Source organism: Equus quagga, chromosome 10 (genome assembly GCF_021613505.1).
Source record: "Equus quagga isolate Etosha38 chromosome 10, UCLA_HA_Equagga_1.0, whole genome shotgun sequence".
In the NCBI taxonomy this organism is placed as follows: domain Eukaryota; kingdom Metazoa; phylum Chordata; class Mammalia; order Perissodactyla; family Equidae; genus Equus; species Equus quagga.
In genome coordinates this window covers 68029975-68056995 of record NC_060276.1, presented here as the reverse complement: position 1 = coordinate 68056995, position 27021 = coordinate 68029975, and the positions used below count along the sequence as shown (strand labels likewise).

General features: G+C 43.3%; 2 protein-coding genes across 2 annotated transcripts in view; one reads left to right on the top strand and one right to left on the bottom strand.

The window, feature by feature from the left end:
- Positions 1-3220: 3220 nt before the first annotated feature.
- On the top strand, positions 3221-11851 carry PIN4 (peptidylprolyl cis/trans isomerase, NIMA-interacting 4). The gene is made up of 4 exons (XM_046674154.1): positions 3221-3341; positions 6129-6202; positions 10900-11019; positions 11674-11851. The coding sequence occupies exons 1-4, from the start codon at positions 3299-3301 to the stop codon at positions 11830-11832; spliced, it is 396 nt and encodes a 131-aa protein (XP_046530110.1). The 5' UTR covers positions 3221-3298; the 3' UTR covers positions 11833-11851.
- A 5738-nt stretch (positions 11852-17589) lies between these two features.
- ERCC6L (ERCC excision repair 6 like, spindle assembly checkpoint helicase) overlaps positions 17590-27021 on the bottom strand; it is a 31798-nt gene continuing 22366 nt past the window's right edge. The window contains exon 2 of the mRNA XM_046674153.1: positions 17590-21593. Coding sequence (XP_046530109.1) covers positions 17927-21593 — 3667 coding nt within the window. The 3' untranslated portion in view covers positions 17590-17926. The remainder of the gene's footprint in view (positions 21594-27021) is intronic.

Sequence of the window (27021 nt, the reverse complement as noted above, 5' to 3'; positions counted from 1 at the left end):
CATTTTGGGGATGGCAAAGCCTGGGGCAGTGTCATCAAGCAGAAGGTATCAGCTTGGAAGTCAGACCTGAGTTCAGAGCCCAACCCTGCCACACGAGCTGTGAAACCTTGAGCACATTTCTTAACTTCTCCAAGCCTGTTTGTTTAGCTCTAAAACGGCAATGGTGATTCTCCACAGACTGTTGTGAAAACAAAGAGAGCTCATGAAGGGAAAGCGCCTGGCTCATGCTACATTTGCCATTTGTGTTGGTTGTTTTCTACTGTCTCAAACGAACACTACCTCCAAAAAAAATCCACCTCACTAGATACTGGAATAGTAACGTCCTCTAGAAACCACAGCTCTTTTGTTTAGACAATCCTGGACAAACATAGACGGGATCTTCTTCTCTGAAGCCCTTTCTTAAAAACCAGTTGTTCAAAGCTTGATTAGCTCATGCCAGGCAGGCAGCTCTTCAGCCACTGGCTGTGCCCAGGAGCCATATCCATCCCATCAGCAATAAACCTGCATCCAAGTGCCACAATGGGTGGCTACTTTTGCAGGTGGCTGATCTCATCCACCACATACGATTTTTCCTGGTTTCAATTTCCAAAGGTGACCTTTTTCTACCCTTGTCCCCAGAGTCTTGGGCCTAGAGCTCCCCACGCGTTGACTGCCTCTGAATGGGATCAACTGGATCTCTGTGTTGTGTTGCTTCAAGCTCCCCTTTCAGAATAAGCTCTGCTGGGATCTCACACGGGGTAAGAAACCACAGCCCTTTGGCTGTGGATCAGGTGGGGCTGGGACAGGGAGTCTGGGTCAAGGTTTGTGAAGCTCTGTCCTGGGAAGAGGGCTGTCAGTTCCCTTCCTGGTTTTCCTTGTTTAAGAAATGCGTGGAAGAATCAGTATGAGGAGAGAATTAATGGAAAATCCAAGCGGCGGCCATTCCTGGCTCTGACTCACCGTGCACACTCCTGCAGGCGTTACCATGGTTTCAAAGCTGAAGTTTTCTCCTCTCTGCCCCCCTGCCTGCTCTTCTGCTCATTCGTCACTCTGCCCCACAGACTCCTCCACAGTCGGCCTCCAGTGACTGGTGGAGGCTTAACCCTGTATAGAAGCTAGCTTTTCTGTTGTTTGTTTTACAAATAACATTTATGGCCTTTTTTTCCTTGAATAAAAAAAATACATGCCAAGTGATATATACAGAATATAATATAAACAGAAAACAATGAAAGTTAGCCATAAACTCACATTCCAGAAATAACACTTAAGATTTTATCCTCTTCACCCCCATCCCACATCTTTTTGTGACGAATCCGGCATAGTTGAGATGATACATGATTTTGTATCTGACTGTCTTAAAGTACTTTGACCTTGAAACCCCCGGCAGACCTACGCCCATCCTTTTCTCCTTGGAGCTACTGGCCTTTAAGAACTGCTTGGGCAAATTCAGCCACTTGCACAGGCTTGCTTGTTATTGTTGTTGCTGTTATCTGCTGGAACACACAGAACTCACAATGTCCCAGGCACTAAGCATTTGTCAGGCACATCAGCCATTTAATGCTGGCTCTTGATTGGGATCTGAACTCTGCTTCATTCCCACTCCGAGACTGCCGTAGCCAGTGGTCGCAGGAAAGGTTGTTCTCTATGAAAAGCCAGAAGTAAAGGTGCCTCCTGGCTGTAGATGAGCCAATGAACATGAGGCCACACTGTCATTGTCAAACCCTACCCTCCATCTCCCAGCTAGACTTGGAAAGTCAGTACACTGGTGGGATCCACCTCAGAAGGGGGGCAGCAATGATCCCCTCAGTGCCGGATGTGTTCCCCACAGTTGATCACTCCCAATCGAAACAAGCAGTGCCCAAGACGTGCTGTGTCCAGAAGTCACAACAGTACAAAATGAGGGGGCTGTTTGTTATGTATGAGTTGGGGTGGGCACAGTCTCAGAAATACCTGATCCCCTGGTTTGGGCATGAAGTATCCCAAGTCCAGCAAGCCTGTATCCAAAAACTAAACTCTGAGCTGCAGGACCTATATCTTCTGGCTGGCAGTGTCAAGCTGGGACAGCTCCCTTGTGCAGTGGAGGAAAAGCCCTGACCTTATGTACAAACTAGGGGAAGAGGGGTTGTGAGTAAGGGGAGAAAGTGTAGGGGCACAAATTCAAAACTCATTCGTCTTAAGCTAACACTCCATGAGCTAGTCATTGTTTTATGTGCTTTACAAATACCAACTTGTTTAAATCTCTTAACACCCTCTAAGTGGTACTATTGTCATCAACCCCACTTTACCAATGATGAAACTGAGCCAAAGAGAGATGAGGTAACTTCCTCAAGATCACAGAGCTAGTAGCCAGACGGTGGAGCAGGAATTCGAAGCCAGGAGGTTTGGCTCTAGAATCCATGCTTTTAACTACCATATTATGCTGCGCCATTACAGAAATTTTCGAAAATACACAAACATACACAACAACCTGTACTAGCACCACTGGTCACATTTTGTTGCATAGCCTTCTTGCTCTTTAAATGCATATATTATATACTTTTTCAAAAAGGAATCACATTCTATAGCTTAGTCTCTAACCTTTCTTAAGGCCATTTCCCCTGTCTACACAGAGAGCTTAATATTATTTTAAATGGCGCATATCCTTTTCTGTGCTTGAAACATTATTTAAGCAATACCCTACCGAGGGACATTTAGACTGCTTCCAGTTTTTCTCCATGACAGAGCTCTGAATGGGGAAGAGGGGTGATCGCCTTTTTTAAAAAACTACCTTTTGAACCCAATCAGCTACAGCTGCAAAATAAAACTTAGAAAAGAAAAACTGGAAGGGCGGACAGGCCTGCGTGTAGGCGGGGGCAGGAGGAGGGGGCAGTCACCTCGGCTCTTCCTGCTTTTCCTTTGTCTGGCGGCCCCGCGGGATTGGCTAGAGCCGGCGCCGAGCGACTGCAGAGGCCCCCCAGGCTCCCGCCACGCACGCGCGGAGGAGGCGCGCAGAAGAAGCGTGGAGCAGAGGCACCGGCACAAACAAAAGCGTGCGAAAGAAGTAGCAAAAAGCGCAGAGGCGGGGTTTTCGCCTCTGTTCTCCCCTTGGCTCCGCCCCTCTACCTGGCCCGAGCTTCTTATTGGTCAGGCATCTTCAGCCCCATTGGTCTGGGAGCTAAGGGACTGGGTCTGCCCCAAGATATGCCTGCTTCCGGAGCTGCAGTAAGAAGGGTCACTTCCGAAGCCGCTTTCAGGCATTTGTTGAGGACATGCCCGTGGGGCCTGAAGGGGCTTTGTACGGCAACCGAAGCATTTTAGAGTTCAACGGCAAGTTTCGCAGATGCCGCCCAAAGGAAAAAGTGGTTCTGGAAAAGCGGGGAAAGGTAGAGCGGTCAGAGCAACCGGGGAGAATGGGGTCGGGTGAGGAGCGAGGGGAGAGAGCAGACCGGCGACTCCCGGGGTCCCGGACGGAGGCAGCGGGTGGCCAGTGTCTAGAGGACTGACCAGGAAATAAGCTGAGGACGATCAGTGTGGACTTCTCTGCAAAGCTTTAATTGAAAAAGCATGGAAATTAGGTGGTAGCTAGAAGAGAACAAAGGATTAAGAGAAAGTCTTATTTTGTTTGTTTCTTCACAGTGGGGAAACCTTGGGAGTGAGGCTGACGTGAAGGATGCAGTAAAGTGAGATTTGGGAGAAAATGGGGTTCAGGACAGGTGGGGCAGTTGACCTTTGAATAGCAGAAGGGACACCTTACGCTCACAGGTGAAAGAGGCGAGGTCACAGGGCAAGAGACGAGGATGAGTGTGGTTGTAAAAACGGGCCAGAGAGAGGGGAAGGAGTGGAGCTTGTAGGAAATCATACTTAATGGCCTCAATTTCTTACGAAAGTGGAAGACAAGGGTAATTTTTAAGATTGAGGGGCAGGGACTGAGTAGGGGCGTTAGGGAGAGTGGTAAAGGTTTGGAATAGTCATCGAAGGTGATGGGAGAGGGAATGAAACAGTGATCAAAGGATTACCCTCGGGACTGAGAACCTGAGATTGCAGGCCATGAATTTGTAGAGGACACGATCTGCACAGTCATGATTTACCTAGGACCGTGCAACTACCACAATATAGGATTGAAAAGAGCTAGGTGTAGCCTTGGAGTTTTGTTGGACCACGATAATCGAAGGATAGCAACACAAGAGAAATAGGGTGCCAGTGGGAACGCAGTTCAGATGATCAAGCCTGGGTCCCGCCGGAGAAGGGAAGGAGAAGTCTGATAGTCTAGAGGAACATAGGATAAAGGGACTGAAGCGGGGTGTGGTTTCTGTGAAGTCAAAGAGTCAGTGTTGTGGGAATGAGGCATGAGAAAGCTGGAAGAACAAAGTTGTAGCCAGAGACTGCATTACCAGTTCTGAGTGGCACAGTTCTATCATGTGCCCCTGGGAGCAGGCGGCCTGGAGGAGAGGGCATGGGCATTTGAGTGGGCGGTCCAGAAGTGTGAGATTAGGTTGTTGTGTGATTCTTCAGCATAAATGGTGAGGTCATCCAAGATGATGGCAGGAGCAAGGGTGGAAAGGAAGCCTGAAGCTGCTGCCAGAGGCCTCAGTTGATCAAAGGGAGTGAGGTGGCAATCAGAAGATGACAGTATCCTGCGGGGAAGAGGACAGGATAGGCAGCATTGTTCAAGAGTGAATATGCAGCAAACCCGCTTAAGAGTCTATTGTAATAGAACTCCTTTAGCAGTAACATTTTCTTAGGCATTTGGTGGTATTTTGGGTTTTCAGTTTAGTTGAACATTTATTGAACAGCTGTTGTGTGCCAAGCATTGTGCTGGGCATTGGAGATACTAAGACGAGTACGATGGAGTCTCCTGATTAAAACTTTTCAGTGGCTACCTATTACTTCTAGGATAGATTCCAAGTTCCTCAATGGTGCCCAAAGGCCTTCATGCACCAATCCTCAGCCCCCTCCCCTGGGCTCATCTCACAGCACTCCCACCTCAGATTTGGTTTTATCCGTAGTTTCCTGCAATTAGGGCGCTGTTCCCCACCCCTGGAGTGTCTCCTCACCCTTGGCCTTTCTTCACCTGCTGAGCTCCTACTCATCCAGGAAACCTTCCCTGGCTGGCTAAAATGTCTCTCTGTTATTCCACGGCTCCTTGTCCACAGATTATTCTCCTGAAATATTCTGTTTACGTAACTGTACATATCCATCTTCTCCAGTAGAATATGAGCTTCCTGAAGGAAGGTACCATGGCTTTTTCATCTTTGTATCCCCAGTGCCTAGAACTTAGTATTAGGGAATGTTTATTGAACTGAATACTTAATCCAGCAATAGTTCGTAGGAACATCAGCCTCTAACAGTAAATATGCTGCCATCAACACAGAAGTTGACATAGTAGTAAAATGTAAGATGCTGCCAATAGTTGTTAATCTGAATATCAATAGCTTTTCTTAGGAAGAGATCAATGGGTAATGTAGGAGACTCTGGAAATTTGGACGTGAATGTATTCTTTAGCCATATATGAGTGGTGGGAAATTTGATCTTTATTTAAAATATGTTCTTGGAGATTTTACTTGTTGGAATTGTGAGTACTCAAATACACAGTTGCAGTGCTTATTAGAAATCTTACAAGAGCTCAGGGGTTTGCCCTTAGAAGGCAGGATTTTAAATTGGGTCCAGAAAATCTGGACCAGGCTTCTGGCACTCTTTCAACCATTAGCACACTCACTTGTGTATCCATTTTCCATGAAGGGTTTATGTAGGGTGTGAATTTTCTTTTTTAAGAGAGGTGAGTCACAGATTTTTTTTAATATAAATATTGGCACCTGAGCTAACATCCGTTGCCAATCTTCTTTTTTTTCTCCTTCTCCCCAAAGCCCCACCCCAAGTACATAGTTGTATATTCTAGTTGTGAGTGCCTCTGGTTGTGCCATGTGGGACGCCACCGCCACATTTTCTGACAAGCAATGCCGTGTCCGCTCCCAGGATCCGAACTGGCAAAACGCTGGGCCACGGGGCTGGCTTCTGTCACAGATTAATTTAGCTTGATGTAGTAAAGTGTCTGGCAGAATTCCCTTTTGACGTTTGGTGCTATGATGGAAGTATCAACTCCTGGTGTGTTGGAACTTTCTGTAAATATCAAGGTGCAATTTAAATGAGTACCTGTCATCTCTTTTCTAAAGGGGCAGCAGCCTCTGGGAGTGACAGTTCTGACAAGAAGGCTCAGGGTCCCAAAGGTGGTGGCAATGCAGTAAAGGTGAGTTACTAGTTCCTTTTTTGCATGTTAAATATAAATAACATATATACATGTATTATTTTGGTACACATAAAAGGAAAAGACAGTATGCTAAACCTATTCTAAGAGGCTAGCCTAACACTGACATAAAATCAAGATAACACAAATTGGAAAATATGGACCAATCTCATTTATGAAAAGTAGTTCCTTTTAAATATTTTCCCAACTGCTTTCTCAGACATCCAGAATTTCTTCATACTTTAGTATTGTTCCTTAAAATGTATTAAGTTAGATCTTCCCAGTAAGCAAATGAATTATTTCTCGGGACGAAATCTTTTATAAAACCAAGAGCTTAGATAAACAATCAAAGGCACAGGTCTCATTAGATAGCTCCCCCACTGGTGAGCTCCAAGCCAGGGCCCTGACCATGAAAACGGGGGTGGGAGACAGTTGCAAATAATTACCTGAAGCACTTGATCTAGTCCCAGAGGAGTGTCTGCCCTGGAAAAATATAATCTGCAAACAGAACTATACTATTTAGTGCCGCATAGCAAGGCAATTTCCATGTTCCATTCAGGATGTGGGATCCCATACTTTGATTCGTTCATTCAATGAGGATTTAGTGACATCTGCCCTGTGCCAAGCAGTGCATTAAGTTCTGGATATTCAAAAAGAAAAACAGGTAAGAGATGGTCCCTGTTGTCACAGTCTAGTTGGGAGCAGTTAGGTAAAGAAATAAATTTCATTGTTGTATGAGAAGTGCGATAGTAGAATTGCATCATATAAATCCAACCATACACATGCAGCCCAAAGAAAAAGAGAGAGAATGTAAATATTGTGGGCCATTCTGCCCACTTTTCTACTCAGTGAACCTATGCCCCGGAGAGAGAATGAGATGGGAGACGTGAATCTGCTTTTCCATAGTTGACCTCCGTTCTTGTATGAGCAGCCAGCCATGCACAGTGGGGTTCTGGTCTCCAAAGTTAAGTTTTCATAAGAAATGGCCCCAAAATACAAACCAGCTACTTTGTCTGGGGTTTAGCTGAGGAAGTGGTCATTGCTACAACACGGCTAGGGGAGACAGGCTATGTTGGGCTTAATGAGGGCCGACATTGGTCTCCAGTATGGTATCTTCACAAGGGATGTGTAGAGTACTTTTGGCTATCTGCAGTTTTCACTTTACGTGCTGACTTTTACAAGCACCTAACCTAGGAGACTGCTCCACTGCATATGGCTTTAAAGAGGCATCTTGCCCTCTCTGGAAAAAAAGAAGTTCAGTGTGGCTGTACATGAGGTATATAGAAAAGAGTGGCATGTAATTAGGAAAGTCAATTAGGGTTAAACCTTTTTGTCAAGCTTTTTCCTTTGAGATAATTTTAGACTCACATTCAGTTGTAAGAAATAATACATATACCTTTTACTCTATTTCCCCCAATGGTAACATCTTACAAAACTAGTGCGATAGCACAACCAGGAGATTGACGTTGATACAGTCAAGATACCAAAGAGTTCCATCCCCCCAAGCATCCCTCCTCTTGCCATTTTATAGCCACGCCCACTTGCCTTCTGCCCTTACCTCTGCCTCCTCCTTAACCCCTGACAGCAACTGGGGGTGATTCTCATGTGCTGTTCTCCATTTCTGTAATTTGGTAATTTCAGGAATGTTGTATGAATGGAATGATACAGTATGTAACCTTTTGGGATTGGCTTTTTCACTCAGCATAGTTCTCTGGAGCTTTCATTCAAGTTGTTGTGTGTATCACTTGTCTGTTCCTTTGTGTTGTTGAGTAGTGTTCCAGGGAATGGAAGTGCCGTAGTGTGTTTGTTCACCTGCTAGAGGACAACGGGGTTGTTTCCAGGATTTGTGCAGGCCCCAGCAGGGGAGGGACCTGGAAACCCTCCAGCCTTTTAGGGGCTAGGCTCCTTCTACATCCTGCCACTCTGCTTTAGACCCCGTTCCTGAGCCCACCCTGGCCCTGTGTCACTAGAGCTGTCCAGATTCTGAAATCCACCAGCCGAGCACAGCTTCCCTCCTTCCCCTCCACTTCCTGCCTCCCCCAGTCCTGTTCTATTCTCTGCACACAGACCTCCAGGCCCTCGAGCCCTCCCTGTTCTCCCCACCTCTCCCAGGCTTTGTGCTGTTCTCTAAGCCCCGTATGTCCTGATAGCTGGAAATTAGATTACAGGGCTTGACATTGTATCAAGGAGCCCGACTGCTTTTCCTTTTGGTCATCTGCTGCATCCACCCGCCAAACTGCAACCCAGGGTCAGTCCAGTGGTCTACTTTCTTTACACTGAAACCCAGAACTGCTGGGCCTACTCGAGGGTCACACAGCCTTGGGGATTTGGGGCCACTAATTCCTGATCTCGAACCTTAGCTAGGCCCCAGTACTGCCCGGCAGTCCTTTGCCACTCACCTCAAGTCATCCACCACCTTGCTCCAGTAGGCAGACAACTTCGTCTAGTGGCTCTCAACCCTGGTGTACATCAGATTCACCTGGAGAGCTTCAGAAACTACCAGTGCCTAGGGTCCCAGCCCAGACCAGCTGCCTCAGAATCTCTGTGGACTGGGGCCTGGACCTTGGTTTGTATTTTATAAGCTCTGGGGGTGATTCTCATGTGCTGTCAGCATTGAGAAACACTGATCCAGTCCCACAGAGTTGGTGTGAGGATTTCACGAGATAATGCATGTAAAGCATAGCACAGTGCCTAGCAAATAGTAAGTACTCATTAACTTTTAAATATTGTTATAATTTTCAGAAGAAAATGGAAACCAGACCTGTAACCAGGAACTCATTGACTCTCCAGACCCCCACCAACAAAGTTATCTTCACCCCCGCCCCTTCCCCTCTCTGCTCACCTTCTTCCTTTAAGGCTTACTAATTTTTCAGTGTTCTGAATGCCAGACCTTGCTCCTTCATTTCTCCACCCTTTCTTTGCTCTGTCTTCAACCGTTCCCTCTTCACTGCATCTTTCCCTTCATTCTGAAAATATCCTCAGGGATCTTTAGCCTGCTTTCCTCCTCTTCTCATTCTACGTAGCCTCCCCGAGTAATCTGTCCACCTCCCACAGCCAGCTGTTACCTCCATGCCGATCGCTCCCAAGTTCTCTCCATAGCTTGGCTCTCTTCTAAGACACCAGTCTATCCGGTTGCCAGTTGGTCAGTCACAATTGCAAACCCCACGGGCACTACAGACTCGTTGTGTCTAACGTGTCAAATTGTCCGAACCAGAGTACTTGTTTATTCCTCTAGAAGGTGGCAGATGGTACCTCCTTCCTGTGATCATGAATGTCGTGTACACTTTCCCAGTAATTGAACCGGAAGGTTGCTTTGTGAGTGTGGAAGCCGAAAGAGGGAGGCAGTCTAGAAGCTGTTTTACCCCGGCCGAGTCAAGGTCTGATGAACCATCCTTGTCCCCCATGTGATCTTTCTGGTGTCCAGATTGTTTGTCCCTGCCTCCCCTGGACAGTACTGGACACATCCTATAGACATTTGCCTCTCTGAGCCCTGCTTTTTGACACATTCTTTCCTTTGCTGTGTTGGTATCTCCTGTGTAGCTCCTCCAGTCAGGAATTACTCCTGTGGGCCTAGGATTCCCTCACCCTCAATTTTAGAAGTTGAACCCTGAGGACAACCTTAGTTTACTTGTGTCTAAATTTATAAGGGAGATACCTTTAGCCCCTACGCCAGTGTATCACCTGTGATATGGAACAACAAATTCTGTTTGAAAAATGGGAAATCCTGCAAAACAGATATCTTGACAAAATCGTTTTTAAGTATATAGTGGTTTTTTTTAAAACATGGCTTTATGGAAACATAGGTCAAATTTGAAGACTTCTACAGGGTTGAGTTTTTTTTTTTTTTTTTTTTTGAGGAAGATCAGCCCTGAGCTATCATCTGCTACCAATCATCCTCATTTTGCTGAGGAAGAGTGGCCCTGAGCTAACATCCGTGCCCATCTTCCGCCATTTTTTATATGTGGGACACCTGCCACAGCATGGGTTGGTAAGCGATACGTAGGTCCACACCTGGGGTCCAAACTGGTGAACCCCAGGCTACCAAAGCAGAGTGTGCAAACTTAACTGCTACACCACCAGGCTGGCCCCAAGGGTTGAGTATTCTTGATATTCAACATATGATACTTTTTCAAAGTGTCGAATTGTGGTGGGGCTTTATACATTGGGCCTCTTTTGGTAAAAGGTGTTTCCTAGTGGGGTTTTTTCCCATATATTTCCCACACTGATGAATGCTACCTTTATTGGGTGCTAGCTGCATTATCTTAATCTTCACAACCCTATGAGAACACATAGGTACTGTTATTATCTCAGTGCACAAATGGGGAAGCACTTAGAGGTTTAAAAACATACCTAAGAATATACAGCAGAGTTGGGATTTGACTCCAGGACCCAAGCTCTCAACCATGATCATGTTTCTTCCTCCTCTTACCATTGAGGTACGTAGTCAGAGCTGCGAGCTGGGAGCTTCCCACAGCCAGGTGCCTGTTTTCCATCTAAGTCGATGTTCTGAGATACTCTCTTCATGTGGGAAATGGGGTTGTGGCCGTCGCCCAGCTCGGCAGACATCCAGGATTCTCCATTGCCAGCAGCTAATGTGGTTTTCACTAACGGCAGTAATCAGATATGACTGCTGCACTGTGAGGAAAAGAATCGTTTGGGTCTCCAAGTATTATATGAACATACTACTTTTTCCCTTGTAGGTCAGACATATCCTGTGTGAAAAACATGGAAGAATCATGGAAGCCATGGAAAAGTTAAAGTCTGGAATGAGATTCAATGAAGTGGCTGCACAATATAGTGAAGATAAAGCCCGGCAAGGGGTATGGTGCTCTTATCATTTAAAATGATCTGTCCCCCACAGAGGACACCCAGCAGTAGGGATTACTTCTATGTTGTGCCATTAATTTTAGCCATATCTTGGTTTAAAGATCATAAAAGCAGGGGCCAGCCTGGTGGTGCAGCAGTTAAGTGCGCACGTTCCACTTTGGCGGCCCGGGATTCGCTGGTTTGGATCCCGGGTGCGGACATGGCACCGCTTGGCCAACGCCATGTTGTGGTAGGTGTCCCACATATAAAGTAGAGGAAGATGGGCATGGATGTTAGCTCAGGGCCAGTCTTCCTCAGCAAAAAGAGGAGGATTGGGGCAGATGTTAGCTCAGGGCTACTCTTCCTCAAAAAAAGATCTTAAAAGCAGAAATGTCCAACTTGTAAACAGTTAAATGTGGGTCGCCTTTGTCTAAACCTAGGCGTGACACTTCCACAGCTAACAGACTCCCAGTAACATTGTGAGTGCGTAGGTCTTCAGTCCAGGGTTGGCCCTCTTCCACCCGTTTGTCCTTGTCAAGCCCACTTCTTTGCAGCCCAGATGAATAAACCTAGGAACCTTAGCATTCGTGTTGGGAAATTCTCAAGCTACAGTAGAACTATTCCCTCTTCAGGGCCACTTGACATCACATATCTTTTGGGTTTTGCAGGGCGACTTGGGTTGGATGACCAGAGGGTCCATGGTGGGACCATTTCAAGAAGCAGCATTTGCCTTGCCTATCAGTGGGCTGGATAAGCCTGTGTTTACAGATCCTCCAGTTAAGACAAAATTTGGGTATCATATTATTATGGTGGAAGGAAGAAAATAAAATTGTATGAAAGACTGAATATGTTTTATGCATTCTGTTTATTTCTTTAGAAGGTGTTGAATAATTCTTGTGTTTTATGAACTCTGTCATTGTAGGTTTGTAGGTGCAAAATCAGGTGAGTAAAGGTCAGCGTACACTGTATGCGGCAGTAGATAGTCAGTCGGTGGTTCTCAAAGATGAGTCAAGCAGACTCCTTTAACCTGTCGTCCCTTTCCTCTTGGAACGACTTTATCTGATTCTCAGTATATCCTAGAAGTTCATTTTGAAACCATCTCTAGGGGAGCCAAATATCAGCTCATACTATTCACACATTGAATTGGACATTGAATAGATGGATTAGAATATGAAAATCATAAAATAAGTCCCTAGACAACACTTGTTTTATAAGTTAGCCAACTTGGATCTGCCAGGACAGTTATTATTAGCTCCACTGTCTTAACATGGTACATGGCACATAATGGCCATTCAACATTAATTCCTTTCTTTTTAAATAAATGTTTATGGCAGGAAAAAAGGCACTCAGTTCTTCCACCGGTTGTTTGTCCTAGACTAAGCAGCCAATCACCAAGTGCTGGTTAAGGGAGAAATGTCAGCTTCAAAATATTTCCTCATCTTCAAATGTATTGGTTATGTTATGACCGTCCCTTCCAGGGCCAATGTCTGTATACCTACCTACGTTTTCTAAATTTACGATGCCATGTTTATGACATACAAAAAAGTATAAAGAATATCATGAATACTACACTGCTTCAAAAATAAAACTGCCAACACAGCTATGTGATTCTTAACAGTGATTCTTTTAACACAGTGTTCTCTCAGCTGCATTTGACGTGCCACGTTACACCACGTAGTGGCAACTTCCCCTAGAGACCGAAGTTCCCCATTGTATAAGAGTTTCTGAGCACCCAGCAGGTTATGCCTCCGTGGGATTTTCCCCACCGAGCAGACCAAACGCTGCCCCATTCCCTGGGATGCACAGATCTGCCAGTATGATACAGAGATGCTCAAAATAGGAAGTGTGAGATGAAACTGCTTTACAAACCACATTCAAAACAATGTCTCTACACAAGGGCTATAAATTCTGAAGATCTTGAAGAAAATCCTGAAAAGCTTTATATACATGAGACAGTACCTAGACTAGAGTCCTTTGCTCAGGACATTGGCTTATCCAGGATAATAAGTGAATACCTTTTGTGTAGATGTCACTCACGAAGGAGGCCAGAATGCTGGAAAGGTGGACTAGAAAAAGCAAACTAATTTCTGTGGTATGGAGAGCGAGCCGTTATAGCTAGCTTGTGAGAAAGTATGGCAGGAACAGACCTCTGACACCAAGCAAACCTTTGGGAAGTTGGCTTTTGACTGGCGACTAAGGTTCCAAAGGAGTTGGTCAGTGAAAACATTAAGGATTTATACAGATTTATATACATTATAGCATATCCATTCAATTCTGCTTTGAAACTGCATCTTTTTCATTAAGTTCAGTGCTTAAAGAACAAACCATTCATAGTAAAATAATTGCAAGTTACAACTGAAATGAGGTCCCACTTTTTACCCATCAGATTGGCAAAGTTCAAAACGTTTAACATATTGTTGGTGTATGAGGAAATAGGTATTCATTCATTAATAATGGAAATGTACACTCATAACCTCTATGAAGAATAATTTGGCAATACCTATCAAAATGATAAATATACCCTTTGACCCAGCAACTCCATTTCTAGGAATGTATTCTGTAGATATAATCACGCATATAAAAGGTACAAGGATATTACAGTGTCAGTTGGAAACAAACTGAATGTCCATTAGTAGAAGATGATAAATTACAGTCTGTCCATTCAATAGAATATCAAGCAGCTGTGTTAAAAACTGAGGTGCAGAACAGTGTGTACAGGATACTATTTGGGTAAAAACATAAATATATATACACATATATGCTGGTACATTACGTAGACTGCCTCTAGGAGTGGCCATCCAGGACCAGGAGCAGGGGCGGCTGAGAGGCTTTGTAATTCACACCCTTGGGGCCAACCCGGTGGTGCAGCAGTTAAGTGCACACATTCCGCTTCTCGGCGGCCAGGGGTTCGCTGGTTTGGATTCTGGGTGTGGACATGGCACCGCTCGGCAAAAGCCATGCTGTAGTAGGCGTCCCACATATAAAGTAGAGGAAGATGGGCAGGGATGTGAGCTCAGGGCCAGTCTTAGCAAAAAGAGGAGGACTGGCAGCAGATGTTAGCTCAGGGCTAATCTTCCTCAAAAAAAAAAAAACGAACGAAAAACTCACACCCTTAGGTCAGGAGTCTTAATCTGTTTTGTACCATGGATCCCTTTGGCTGTTTTCCCAAGCCTATAGAGCCCTTCTCAGAATGTTGATTTTAAATGAATAAAGTAAAATACATAGGATTACAAAGGACAACAATTATACTGAAAAAGAATAATCGAAAGTTTCTGAATTGTTTTATGTATATAAAACAATTTAAATACATGTATTTAAGTTACATATATAACCTTTTTAATATATTAAGTAAGATCTAGTGGTAGGTCTAAAAAGCACTGCGATTTTATAGTGATGAATATCAATGGTATTTTGAGATAGCTGCAATAACAATAAAATCTCTGCGATTTCTATCACTGACAAAGTTGCAGGTACTGCTAATACTTCTGCAGCTTGTTGCCTACATTCATAATGAAAGGAAACATTTGTCGATGAAAATAATCCATAACCAATCTATAAATCAAAATTGGGGTGAGTTTATCTAAACTTTCTTTTTCCTGCTTTATCTCCCCAAATCCCCCCGGTACATAGTTGTATATCTTAGTAGTAGGTCCTTCTGGTTGGGGGGGGGGGGGGGGGTGAGTTTATTATGAGCCAGATCTGAGGACCATATAGCCTGGAATAGTCCTTTTACAGAGGAATGGAGCGCTCCAAAGAAATGGGGGTTGACAGTGTTTATATACCATCAAAGAGCATGTATCACATGATTGGAATGTCCCTCTTACAATGGTCACGAGATTGCTTTGCTGGCGGAGCATTTCACACAGCAATTGATGAACACAGCAGGTAGCAGGTCTGTGGTCTCCAGCTGGGTGGTCACAGGATGAGCGCAGCAGGCCAGCAATCAAGCCTTAGTTTAGGGAGAGATGCATATCTTTAAGGAAATGCCAATGTGAGGGAAGTTACATCCTTATCTTTAAGGGCATTGTTCTTGTCTTTGGCACATAGTAAATATTTAAAGCAGATATACAATGCATGCTCAATGGCCACGTCAGGCCCTTTTGGAAAAAACAAGTTCAGGCCGAATTAGTTTTACACCAAATGGCTTCCTCATATACCCCATATATGCTATTGCTTGCCGTTTATCACATTAAATTACAGATACAGGTTAGTGGGGGGGGAAGACGTAACTTTTTCCCATCCAAATTCACAGGCATCTGAATTCTATCCATGAACTTCAGTTTAAAAATCTCTGCCTTAGATACTGTTTGAATATTTTACCACGTGCACGTATTTTTCCCCCAAAATTGTCATAGTACACTCAAAACAAGAAGCATTTTGTTTTTTCAGTGAGGATACACCTAGGCGTTAAGCCTCACTGTTCGGATCAAGTGGATACAGGCCCCTAAAGCCTCCTGGAAGGCAAATAAATCCTGTGGGAGCTTTTGTGTTTTTTACATCAGGTGAGAGAGGAATTTCAGTTGAATTTCCACATTCTGTATGCTTGATGGAAGGGACTGAAAAAGTAGGGCGCACCCAGTGATGCACCTGCATCACGACAGCCCTTCAGTCCACACAGGAAAACGGAGCCGGACCTACATGCAAATTGTGGAATCAGTGTTACTACCAAGATTTTTTAAAATAATCATATATATCCATACCCTCCCTAAAATATTAGTAATAATTTCTTTTGGTAAGAGCAAAATTTTGTACTATCAACAAATAATCTGTTATTTAAACTTCAGCTCATCTCTTTCAAACTTCTGTATATTTTGTAATATACATAATATATGAGAATAGTAGTGCGTGTATATAATTTACAAATAACTTTTGTGTATGTGCTATAAAAAATAATTATCTGGTCTTTGTCCCTGGTTCCTGGCACACAGCTCCTAAAACCCTTGGAATCTCTGGAGTGATTAAGAGTGTCTTTGTACGCTAATGAGATGACTAGTGGCTGGGGGCCCCAAGAACGCTTCAGGATGGGGGCTGGTCATCAGAAAAACCAAGACACAGAATTAGAGGGTTGATACCTTTGGCCCCATCCCCTGGCCTCAAGGGAGAGGAGGGGCTGGAGATTGAGTTAATCACCAATGGCCAGTGATTTCAACAATCATGCCTACTAATGAAACCTCCGTAAAAAACCCTAAACAATCGGCTTCAGAGAGCTTTGGGTTGCTGAACACAAGGTGCTGGGAGTGTGGTGGTGCCGAGAGAGGGCATGAAAGCTGCACCCACCCCCCGATACCTTGCTCCATGCATCTCTTCCATTTGGCTGCTCCTGAATTGTATTCTTTATAGAAATCGGTAAGAATAAATAGTTTTTCTGAGTTCTGTGAGCCTTTTTAGCAAATTATTGAACCTGAAGGGACAGTCACGCGAACCCTGAATTTGTAGCCAAGTTGGGATAGAAGTGTGGATAACACGGGAACTCAATACTAGCAACTGGCCGTGAAGTGGAGTCTGATGGGAGTGAGCCCTTAAACCTGTGCAGTCTGACCCTAACTCCAGGGAGTGTCGGAATTGAGTTGACTTGTAGGACACCCCGTAGGTGTCTGCAGAGAACTGGAGAAGCGCTTGGTGTGGCAAACTTCCACACATTTGGTGTCAGAAGTTTGTGAGTAAAAACAGCTCAGTATATTATAGTGGCTTTTCACGAGGCAACACGTGGTTAAAAATCCATTTCACCCCTTACCATGTGATCTTGGGCAGGTCACAGCCTCACTGAGCCTTAGTTTCCTCACTAGAAAATAGAAATGCAATCCTCGACCTCAAAGGATTATGGTAAGGATTAAACGAGAAACCTATGTAGAGTACCCAGTACATAACAGGTACTTGAGAAATGCCAGTTCCCCTTCTCAGGTGACAAGAGTACAGAGTGCCACACTGCACTTTATGTTTCTGAGAGGGAACCAGCCCTTTTCAGTCTACAACCCAGAGAGACAATGTGCTAGGCACACATCAGAACACAGTTGGTGGTGAGTGAAGAATGGCTAAATGGTCAGCAGAATGACTCCAGGGTAGGGCTCCAGTGAGCAAGAGGCCTAGTGCCAGGTGCCTCATCCCAGCCTTCTGCTGTAGGAAGCGGAGAGCCTAAAACAGCATGTTAACGGGGCCAGCCTGGTGGCGTAGTGGTCAAGTTTGTGCGCTCTGCTTCAGTGGCCCAGGTTCACAGGTTCAGATCTCGGGCATGGACCTACACACTGCTCATCAAGCCACGCTGTGGCAGTGTCCCACATAAAGTAGAGGGAGAGTGGCACAGATGTTAGCTCAACGACAATCTTTCTCAAGCAAAAAGAGGAAGATTGGCAATTGATGTTAGCTCAGGGCCAATCTTCCTCACAAAAAAATAAATAAATAAAACAGCATGTTAATAAGCCAGTCTCAGATTTGGAACACTAACGCCAAGCTCCTGCCTCAACAGGAGGTTTCTCTACACATGTACCAGTGTCATCTCAGTGAAAGAAAGCAAACAGAAAACACTTGAGAAAAGGAACTTTAATATTCTTATCTGAACTGTGAGATACAAAAGTGATCATCTTCAGAATAAAATTAACAATGGCCAGAATAATTTTACAAAAACTTTTCTAGGAATAATGTAGTTCTATTAAGTTTATAGAGTATGCCTGAAAGAAAAAATAAGCATATTTGAGCAAAGAAATATTAACCTAGTGCTCAGAATACACAATATATGTATTGGGGGAGGGGGGCGGGAGCACAGGGGAAAGGCAGAATTTACAAAAAAGTTAGAAACAAAAACTTGCTTTTTGAGATGTGTCTCGCCTTAAGCCTGAATGCTTCATTTTCCCAAAGAAGTCAATTATGGGAACAAATTGCCTGATACTCAGTTTTGCTTTAAAATACAATGCACAGGTTATATTCTCAAGTTTTATTAAGTTGCTTATACAAACTTAAAGTCATGAGCATGACTTCAGGATCTGCACTCTTTATGTCAAGTGCTTTAACTAAGCAGTTTAAGGCCTCCTGTATGTTTCCACACTCTTTCAGTTCTTTTCCACGCCTTACCAGAGTCTCATAGTCGTTCACAGCCTCCACCGCCCTGTCCTGGGGAGAATCAACCAACTGTCCACTGGACAAAGGCGCAGGGTCAGAAGAGGGCTCTTGAGCTAGAGCACCAGGCTCAGGTGGAGCTAACTGGCTGGACTTCTTTTCTGAAGACAACATTTCTCCGGAAGGATCCTCTTCTGTCCACTCTGAGGCTTCGCCACTGCTTTCCTCTGCTCCTTCCTCCAGGTAATCTCCAGCAACCTTTGCTTCACTGCTGCTGTCAAGTCTTTCCTCCATATCTTCCACATGGTCTAAAACCACATTAATAAGAGACCTCCTAGAAGCCAGGGATCTTCTAGAGTTTATAGACTTATTTACACTATCAGGTATTTTAGGTGAAAAGAACTTTCCAGGTGGACTGATGTCATTTTTGGGAGTTGAAGCATCAAATTGTTTTACAGATGAGAACTGAAAGGGAGATAGGTTGAATGGATTTGTGATTGAAGCATCTTTTAAAGTATCATGTTCCTCTTCACCATCTGAAACAATCCTTCTAGCTTTACTTCTGACTTTCACATTAACTACTTCTTCTTCTGCCTCATCATCTTTCTCAGAAAGATCCACACTGAGACATGCTTTGCTAGGCACAAACTCTGCTCCAGCATCAGCTGCAGAGCCACACAAGCTATTTTCTTTCTCAACATGCTCCAAAGAGTGACTGGAAAGTTTTCCATTGTCTGCAGAGTCTTCCAAGAAAAGGTTGAAATCACACACATATTGTGGTGAAGATGCTAAAGGTTGCTCTTCCAACTGGGCCTCAGTTGCTTGAGCATCTTGCAGTGCACTGTGGGATGCTGACAGGTCATCATCGGCTATTGTAAGAACAGAGGCATTCGATTCTGTATTTTGATTTTCACTTGTGATGGGATTAACGGGCCAGCGACTCCAGGGATTTAAAATCTCATCATCCTTTACTTGATCTAGATTTGGCCCAAGATCAGCTCTGACTGATTTGCTAAGCAAATAATTAAAACTTCCCAGAGGGTTATCATGCAGTGCCTCCTTCGTAGGCCCCTCTCGCGATGCCTCTTTTTGTAGAGCCATTCCTGATAAAGAGTCGCTCCAGATTTCTCCTACACTCCCACACCCCTTGGGTGAAGTAGCTACCAAGTCAGCATCAAATGTACTTTCACGTGGGTGCCTACCATCTTGCAGGACAGTAACGTTCATCTTCATACTGGAGAGATCTTGTTTCTCACTCTCTTCCAGCAGGTCATCAATAATTACACTTGCCATTTGGGAACTGATTTCTTCTTCCTGGCTATGAAGAGTAGTTAGAAGACGTGAAGGCTGAGGCTGTGGTTTATTCAATGCAGGGCATTTCTTCCTTGTTTCAGAAGGAAATACAGGTTCCCTCAGCCAGATCCCTTCAATTCCAGCTCTTTGTCTTTCCATTTCTGTATTTTGAGACTCTAATCCAACAAGGAATTGAGCTTTCTGAACCCTTTGTTGAATATAGTGAGATTCTTCTATCACATCAAGCTCTTCTTTATCAGACAGATCACGTGTGTACATCAAATCATGGTCTGAGATTCCAGCTATCCCCAAAGAGTGCAGGTAGGCAATGTGTTCATCTAGTTTCTTATCAGATCTCCTCTGAGCAGCATGCAAAGACTGAAGCTGCAGCTGGGTTGCAGAGTTCTGAAAATCCTCGATTGTAAAGAGCTCTCTTAATTCTTGTTTACTAAAATATCGAAAAGGGTTCTTCTTATCACCAGTAGTTTGTCTTATTAATGAGTCCTTGAAAACCTGTCTTCTGTATATTTTTTCCTCTACAGTCCCACAAGTGATTAGCCTATAAACCACAACATTTTCTTTTTGTCCAATTCGGTAAACTCTATCCACAGCTTGAGCATCAGTTGCAGGATTCCAGCTAGGGTCAAAAATGACCACTCTAGTTGCTGCAGTTAATGTTAAGCCAACACCACCTACTTGAGTGGTAAGCAGAAAAACAGAGTAATCTTTATTTTGCTGAAATAAGTTAATTCTTTTTTCTCGTTCCACAAGATGAGTAATTGTTCCATCGATTCGCAATATCTTAAAGTGCCTATTCTTTAAGAGGCGTTCGATGATGTTTAGAATTTGTCTTGACTGGGAAAACACCAGAGTTTGATGCCCTTCATCTCGAAGTCTCTGAAGCAAGTCCATTAGAAATATCATTTTTCCAGATTCTTCCATCAGTGTATCATCAGTAATTTTATCAAGATGGTCCACATCTGAGGAATCTTCCCCTTCATTTTCATCTTGAACAGAGAATTTGACAGCCCCTAGATTCAGCAAATGACAAGCCCGTGCAGAGAGCAGCCTAGGATGATCACACAGCTTCTTTAAGACACCTAGCTCAGCTAAAGGTGAGCGTGTCTCCATTAACAACTCCTTGATATGATCTAGAGACACAAATTTCCTGTATATTTCTTCCTGTAAAGGTACAAGACGTATCCAAATAATTAAATCATTTTTCCTGGAAAGGGAAGGCATTTCACAAATGGCATCAGCATCTGGATTCTTTTCATCAAGTCTGACCTCTGGGTTGCTTGACTTTTTCTTCTGTACCTCTTCTTTAGTCCTCCTGAGAAAATAGGGTTTTATGATTGCCATTAAGTTTTCAGATATTTTAAATCCCAAGGCTTTTTCCCCTGGGGTAGCATCCTTCTCTCTCGCTCTAGTAATAGGATTTTCATACTCCATTCTAAAAGTTTTTAATGTTCCTAGCAGGGACCCTTGACAAGCAAAATCAAACAGGGACCACAGTTCTTGTAAATTATTCTGGATTGGGGTTCCCGTGAGGAGGATGCGATTACTGGCAGGGATAGCACGAGCACATATTGCTGACTTAGTAGATGAGGTTTTGATTTTATGTGCTTCATCAAGGATGACATAGTCCCACACAAACTGTTGGCTGTTCAAGCTTGAAAGCTGCTGCCAATTATTGATTAACATTTGGTATGTAGTAATAATGACACCATTCCTTTGCTGAATCCGATTGAGGTTTCTGGTACGTTCATCCTTGCTAGGACCATGAAAGGTTTTGACTCTCATTCCTGGAGTCCACTTGGCAAATTCTTTTATCCACATGTTAATCAGATTGGTTGGCATGATCAGCAGCACATGATTCACAAGTGAAGCATCAAACATACCAGAGAGGAAAGCGATGATCTGAACAGTCTTCCCTAATCCCATATCATCTGCCAAGATACCACCTTTTCTTCCATCCCTATATAGGCTATAGAGGAAAGCTATGCCTTCCTTCTGGTATTCAAACAGTTGGTTGTGCAGTTCTCGATAAAGCAGCAGTCCAGAGTTGCACACATCTGTGAATTCATCATCTTCATGTTCTGCCAACTCCTCCAGGGCTTCCTGTATTTTTTGGATTCTGCTCATCACTTTTTCATTGGGAAAAATGTCCTTTGCCAAATTGAAAAGTTTAAATGCTTCTTCCAGATCTCCATTCTTGGTTGCTTCTTTGGCCTCTTTCACATATCTGTAAAAAAAAACAGTAAAAGAAAAAAAAAGAAAAGATAGATAGATAGAAGATTAGAAAAAACGAAAACAGGAGCCAGCCCCATGGCCAAGTGGTTAAGTCTGCGCACTCCGCTTCAGCGGCCCAGGGTTTCACCAGTTCGAATCCTGGGCGCAGACATGGCACTGCTCATCAGGCCACGCTGAGGCAGCGTCCCACATGCCACAACTAGAAGGACCCACAACTAAAAAAATGATACAACTATGTACCAGGGGGCTTTTGGGAGAAAAAAGGGAAAAAAAAACGGAAACAGATTGAACCTTCAGTCTAAGAACACTTTAGAGTCCATTTTGGAATCTAAACTACAGTTGAGCTTTTAATAGCCACAATTCAGAATGGGAAAAGTTAGCACAGAAGATACCAATTAAAGCTGGCATGACTTAAGACACAAATATCCACCAGACACTGTCAGCAACATCTTCAGGCACTAGTTGTGGAAAATGTATGTGCAAAGGTTATTGGTTCCACAGTATTAAAAAAACCTGCCACCTACAAGAAGTATAGAGTGATATTTTTTGCAAAACCAACCAACCAAACTATATCGTGGGAGCATGGAAACAGGAAAGACACATGGGCACTTCTCAGGCCTTATTTTTCTGGACCTCTGTGATGCATTTAACACTTGATCACTCCATCCTTAAAATTCCCTCCTTCCACCAGATTCCTGTAGATTCCTCCTGGTCTCCTCCCCCATCACCGGCCTTTTCTTCTCTGTCCTTCTTGGGCTCCTATTCTTCCTCCCAGAGGGCTCTGTCCAGAAGAGTCCTGGGCCCTCTTCTCAGTTTTACTCTCTCCTTGGACTCTCCCTGAGCTTTCACTCCCACCTATGTGCTCATGATCCCAAACCACTCTCTCCAACCCAGGGCTTGCCCCCAAGCTCTGGTCTAGACCCACATTCCAACTGACTTCTAGACATCTCCACTTGAAAGGCTCATGGGCACCTCAAATTCAATTAATCCCAAATTAAACTCATTATTTCCCCTCTAAAAAAGTGCTTCTCCATTTGTGTGGTAGTAAATGACACTACCATCCACTTGGCCATACAAGCTAGAAATCTAAAGATCATCCTTGACTCCAATCTAAATATGAGTCATCCTTGACCTCTCCCCTCTTTTTACCCCCCTCCCAGCCAGACAGTCCCCAAGTCCTACTAACTTCATTTCCCAAGTATAACCTGTGTCTTTCTCTCCATCTCCACTAGCACTACTGTGGTGCAAGTCACTATCATCTCCGGCCTGGATAACTGCAACCTCCTATTCACTACATCCACTTTTGGCCCCTCCAATACATTCTCTATATAGCAGCCAGTGATATTGTCTTAAAACATAAAAGAAATCATGTCACTCCTGTGCTTGACATTCTTCAGTGGTTTACAGTCAATTGATTTTGAAAGGATACCAAAACAATTCACTGAGGAAAGTGGATATCCATGTGCAAAGGAATGAAATTGGTCCCCTATCTCACACCATACACAAAAATTAATTCAAAATGAATCAAAGACCTAAACATAAGCACTAAAACTACAAAACTCTTAGAAGAAAAGATAGGCATAAATCTTCGTGACCTGGGATTTGGGAATGGTTTCTTAGATATGATGCCAAACACCCAAGCAACCAAAGGGAAAAATAAATTGGGCTTCATCAAAATTAAAAATTTTTGTGCTTCAAAGGATACTATCACAAAAGTGAAAAGACAGGAGGTGACATCAGCAAAACGGCGGGGTGAGCTGATCTGGGACTCTCACCCCACCAAACTACAACCAAAGAACCGGAATAACTGAATTTCAACCAATAACCCTAATACAGAGACAGTCAGAGACCTACAGCAGCAAGACGATGGAGGAGGGAGAGACTGCAGCTGGCCTCGGAGGAGCTGGAACAGGGTAAGAGAGAACTTCGCTCCTTCCCGTAGAGACTGGGATAGCTGCCATGGGTGAGGGAAGGAGCGGGGGAGGGGCTGCGCAGCCGGGGATCGTCCAGGACTCCCACCGCCAGTGCAGTGGAAACCCTCTCACCGGGAAAGCTTCCGTGTGTGGGAAGCCCATCAAGCCAGGGCCCTGGGAGACCAAAGAGCGAGAGCTGATCAGAATATAGATCGGCCCATGAGAGAAAGTGCCCCACCTACCCCAAACCGCGCTGCACACCCACCATCGCGGCTGAAGGCGGAGTGCTCAGAACGCGCGGCTCTCGACCCCCATCTAGTGGCGACAGGCTGTAACTGCAACTGAATAATAGCATCATGTGCGAAAAACGCTCCTCTACCATTCAGTGATTTATAAAAGCTCCATACCAGAAGGAAAACAATAAAAACACAGAATTAAGTCCTGAGGACTTGGAAATAGGTAAACTAAGTGAAAATGAGTTCAGAGTAGCTATCATCAAAAAACTCAATGAGGTAAAGGGAAATATAGAGAAACAAGTCAATGAGTTCTGGAGTTACTTCACAAAAGAGATTGAAACTATAAAGAAAAATCAATCAGAAATACTAGAGATGAAAAATACAACGGACCAGATAAAACAGAATACGGATTCCCTGAATGCCCGTGTAGACACCGTAGAGGAGCAAATTAGCATAATCGAAGATAGACAGGCTGAATGGCTCCAGACAGAGGAAGAAAGAGAACTAAGGATTAAAAAGAATGAGGAAAACATCAGAGAAATAGCAGATTCAATGAGGAGAACCAATTTAAGAATCATAGGAATTCCTGAGGGTGTGGAAAAGGAAAATGGAGCAGAAAGTGTGCTTAATGAAATTATAGAAGAGAACTTCCCAAATCTAGGGATTGAGGGAGAAATGTGTGTGGAGGAAGCTTTCAGATCTCCTAGATTTGTCAATGTAAAAGACCTACTGCAAGGCATATAGTAGTAAAAATGGCAAAAACGAAAGAAAAAAGAAAGAATACTCAGGGCAGCAAGACAGAAGAAAATAACCTACAAAGGAACTCCTATCAGACTTTCAGCGGATTTCTCTACAGAAACCTTACAAACTAGGAGAGAATGGAGTGACATATTCAAAACTTTAAAAGATAAAAATCTTCAGCCAAGAATACTCTATCCAGAAAAAATATCCTTCAGATATGAGGGAGAAATTAAATCTTTTCCAGACAAATAAAAGTTAAAGGAATTTGTAACCAAAAGTCCTCCACTACAAGAAATCCTCAAGAAGGCTCTCATACCTGAAAAAAGAAAAAAAGGGAGAAAGAGGTCACAAACCACAGAGTAGGGAGACCGATAGAATCAGAATAGGATAGCAAATATTCAACTATAGATTAGGATAAAGGGAAGGAAACCACCAAAGCAAAGACGATCTTATCATTCTAACCACAAACTCATAACACGAGTTGGAATAAGAGATGAAAATAATAATTTAGGAGGGGAAGAGGAAAGGGATTAAATCAGTCTAGGCCAAGTAAGTAAGAGACCACCAGAGAATGGACTATATTATACACGAGACTCTAAATACAAACTTCAGGGTAGCCACTAAACTAAAAAACAGAACAGAGCCACAAAACATAAATAAGGAAAAATCTAAGAAACCCAGCATAAGAAATTGCAGAAGTTAATGGGTAGGCTAAAACACGCAGGATGAGAAACAAAGGTAACGCAGGAAAACCAGAAGAACGAGCGAGAAAATGACAGCATTAAGCCCTCATGCATCAATACTCACCCTCAATGTAAATGGATTGAACTCTCCAATAAAAAGACACAGAGTGGCAAAATGGATTAAAGAACAAGATCCAACAATTTGTTGCCTCCAGGAAACACACCTCAGCCCCAAGGACAGACACAGGCTCAGAGTGAAGGGGTGGAAGACAATACTTCAAGCTAATAGCAAGCAAAAGAAAGCAGGTGTTGCAATACTTATATCAGACAAAACGGATTTCAAAATAAGACAGGTAAAGAGAGACACAGAGGGACAATATATAATGATCAAAGGGACACTTCATCAAGAAGAAATAATGCTTATAAATATCTATGCACCCAACACAGGAGCACCAAAGTTCATAAAGCAACTATTAACAGACCTAAAGGAAGATGTTAAAAACAACACAATAATAGTAGGGGACCTCAACACCCCACTCACATCAATGGACAGATCATCCAGACAGAAAATCAACAAGGAAATAGTGGAGCTAAACACTATTTAGCTAAAAACTAAAACATTTGGACTTAATAGACATATATAGATCACTTCATCCTAAAACAGCAGAATACACATTCTTCTCAAGTGCACATGGAACATTCTCAAGGATAGACCATATGTTGGGAAACAAGGCAAGCCTCTACAAATTTAAAAAAACTGAAATAATAACAAGCATCTTCTCCAATCATAATGCTATAAGGCTAGAAATTAATCACAGGAAAAAAAACTGAGAAAGGCACAAGGATGTGGAGACTAAACAATACGCTATTGAACAAGCAATGGATCATTGAAGAAATTAAAGAAGAAATCAAAAAATACCTGGAAACAAATGAAAATGATAACATGCCATACCAACTCATATGGGATACAGCAAAAGCTGTATTAAGAGGAAAATTCATCGCAATTCAGGCACATCTTAACAAACAAGAAAAATCCCAAATAAGCAATCTTAAACTACACCTAACTGAATTAGAGAAAGAAGAACAAACAAAGCCCAAAGTCAGCAGAAGGAGAGAAATAATAAAAATCAGAGCAGAAATAAATGCTATTGAAATGAAAAAGGCAGTAGAAAGGATCAATGAAACAAAGAGCTGGTTCTTTGAGAAGATAAATAAAATTGACAAACCCCTAGCCAGACTTATAAAGAAAAAAAGAGAGAAAGCTCAAATAAACAAAATCAGAAATGAAAGAGGAGAAATAACAACAGACTCTGCAGAAATATAACGGATTATAAGAGAACACTACGAAAAACTATATGGCAACAAAATGGATAACCTAGAGGAAATGGATAAATTCTTGGACTCCTACAATCTCCCAAAGCTCACTCAAGAAGAAGCAGACACTTCGAACAGACCAATCACAAGGAAAGAGATTGAAACAGCAATCAAAAACATCCCAAAGAATAAAACCCCAGGACCAGATGGCTTTCCTGGGGAATTCTACCAAACTTTCAGAGAGTATTCACTACCTATCCTTTTCAAGCTGTTCCAAAAAATTAGGGAGGATGGAACACTTCCTAACACATTCTACGAGGCCAATATCACACTGATACCAAAGCCTGGCAAGGACAGCACGAAAAAGGAGAACTACAGGCCAATATCACTGATGAACATAGATGCAAAAATTCTAAACAAAATTTCGGCAACCAGAATTCAGCAATTCATCAAAAGGATCATACATCATGATCAGGTGGGATTCATACCAGGGACACAGGGATGGTTCAACATCCGCAAATCAATCAACGTGA

Bases quoted from the DNA above. Each gene is read 5' to 3' on its own strand.
- PIN4 (XM_046674154.1), top strand. From the start codon at position 3,299: ATGCCGCCCAAAGGAAAAAGTGGTTCTGGAAAAGCGGGGAAAG. The intron at 6,203-10,899 runs GTGAGTTACTAG...TTTCCCTTGTAG, and splicing joins GTGGTGGCAATGCAGTAAAG to GTCAGACATATCCTGTGTGA. The intron at 11,020-11,673 runs GTATGGTGCTCT...TGGGTTTTGCAG, and splicing joins AAGATAAAGCCCGGCAAGGG to GGCGACTTGGGTTGGATGAC.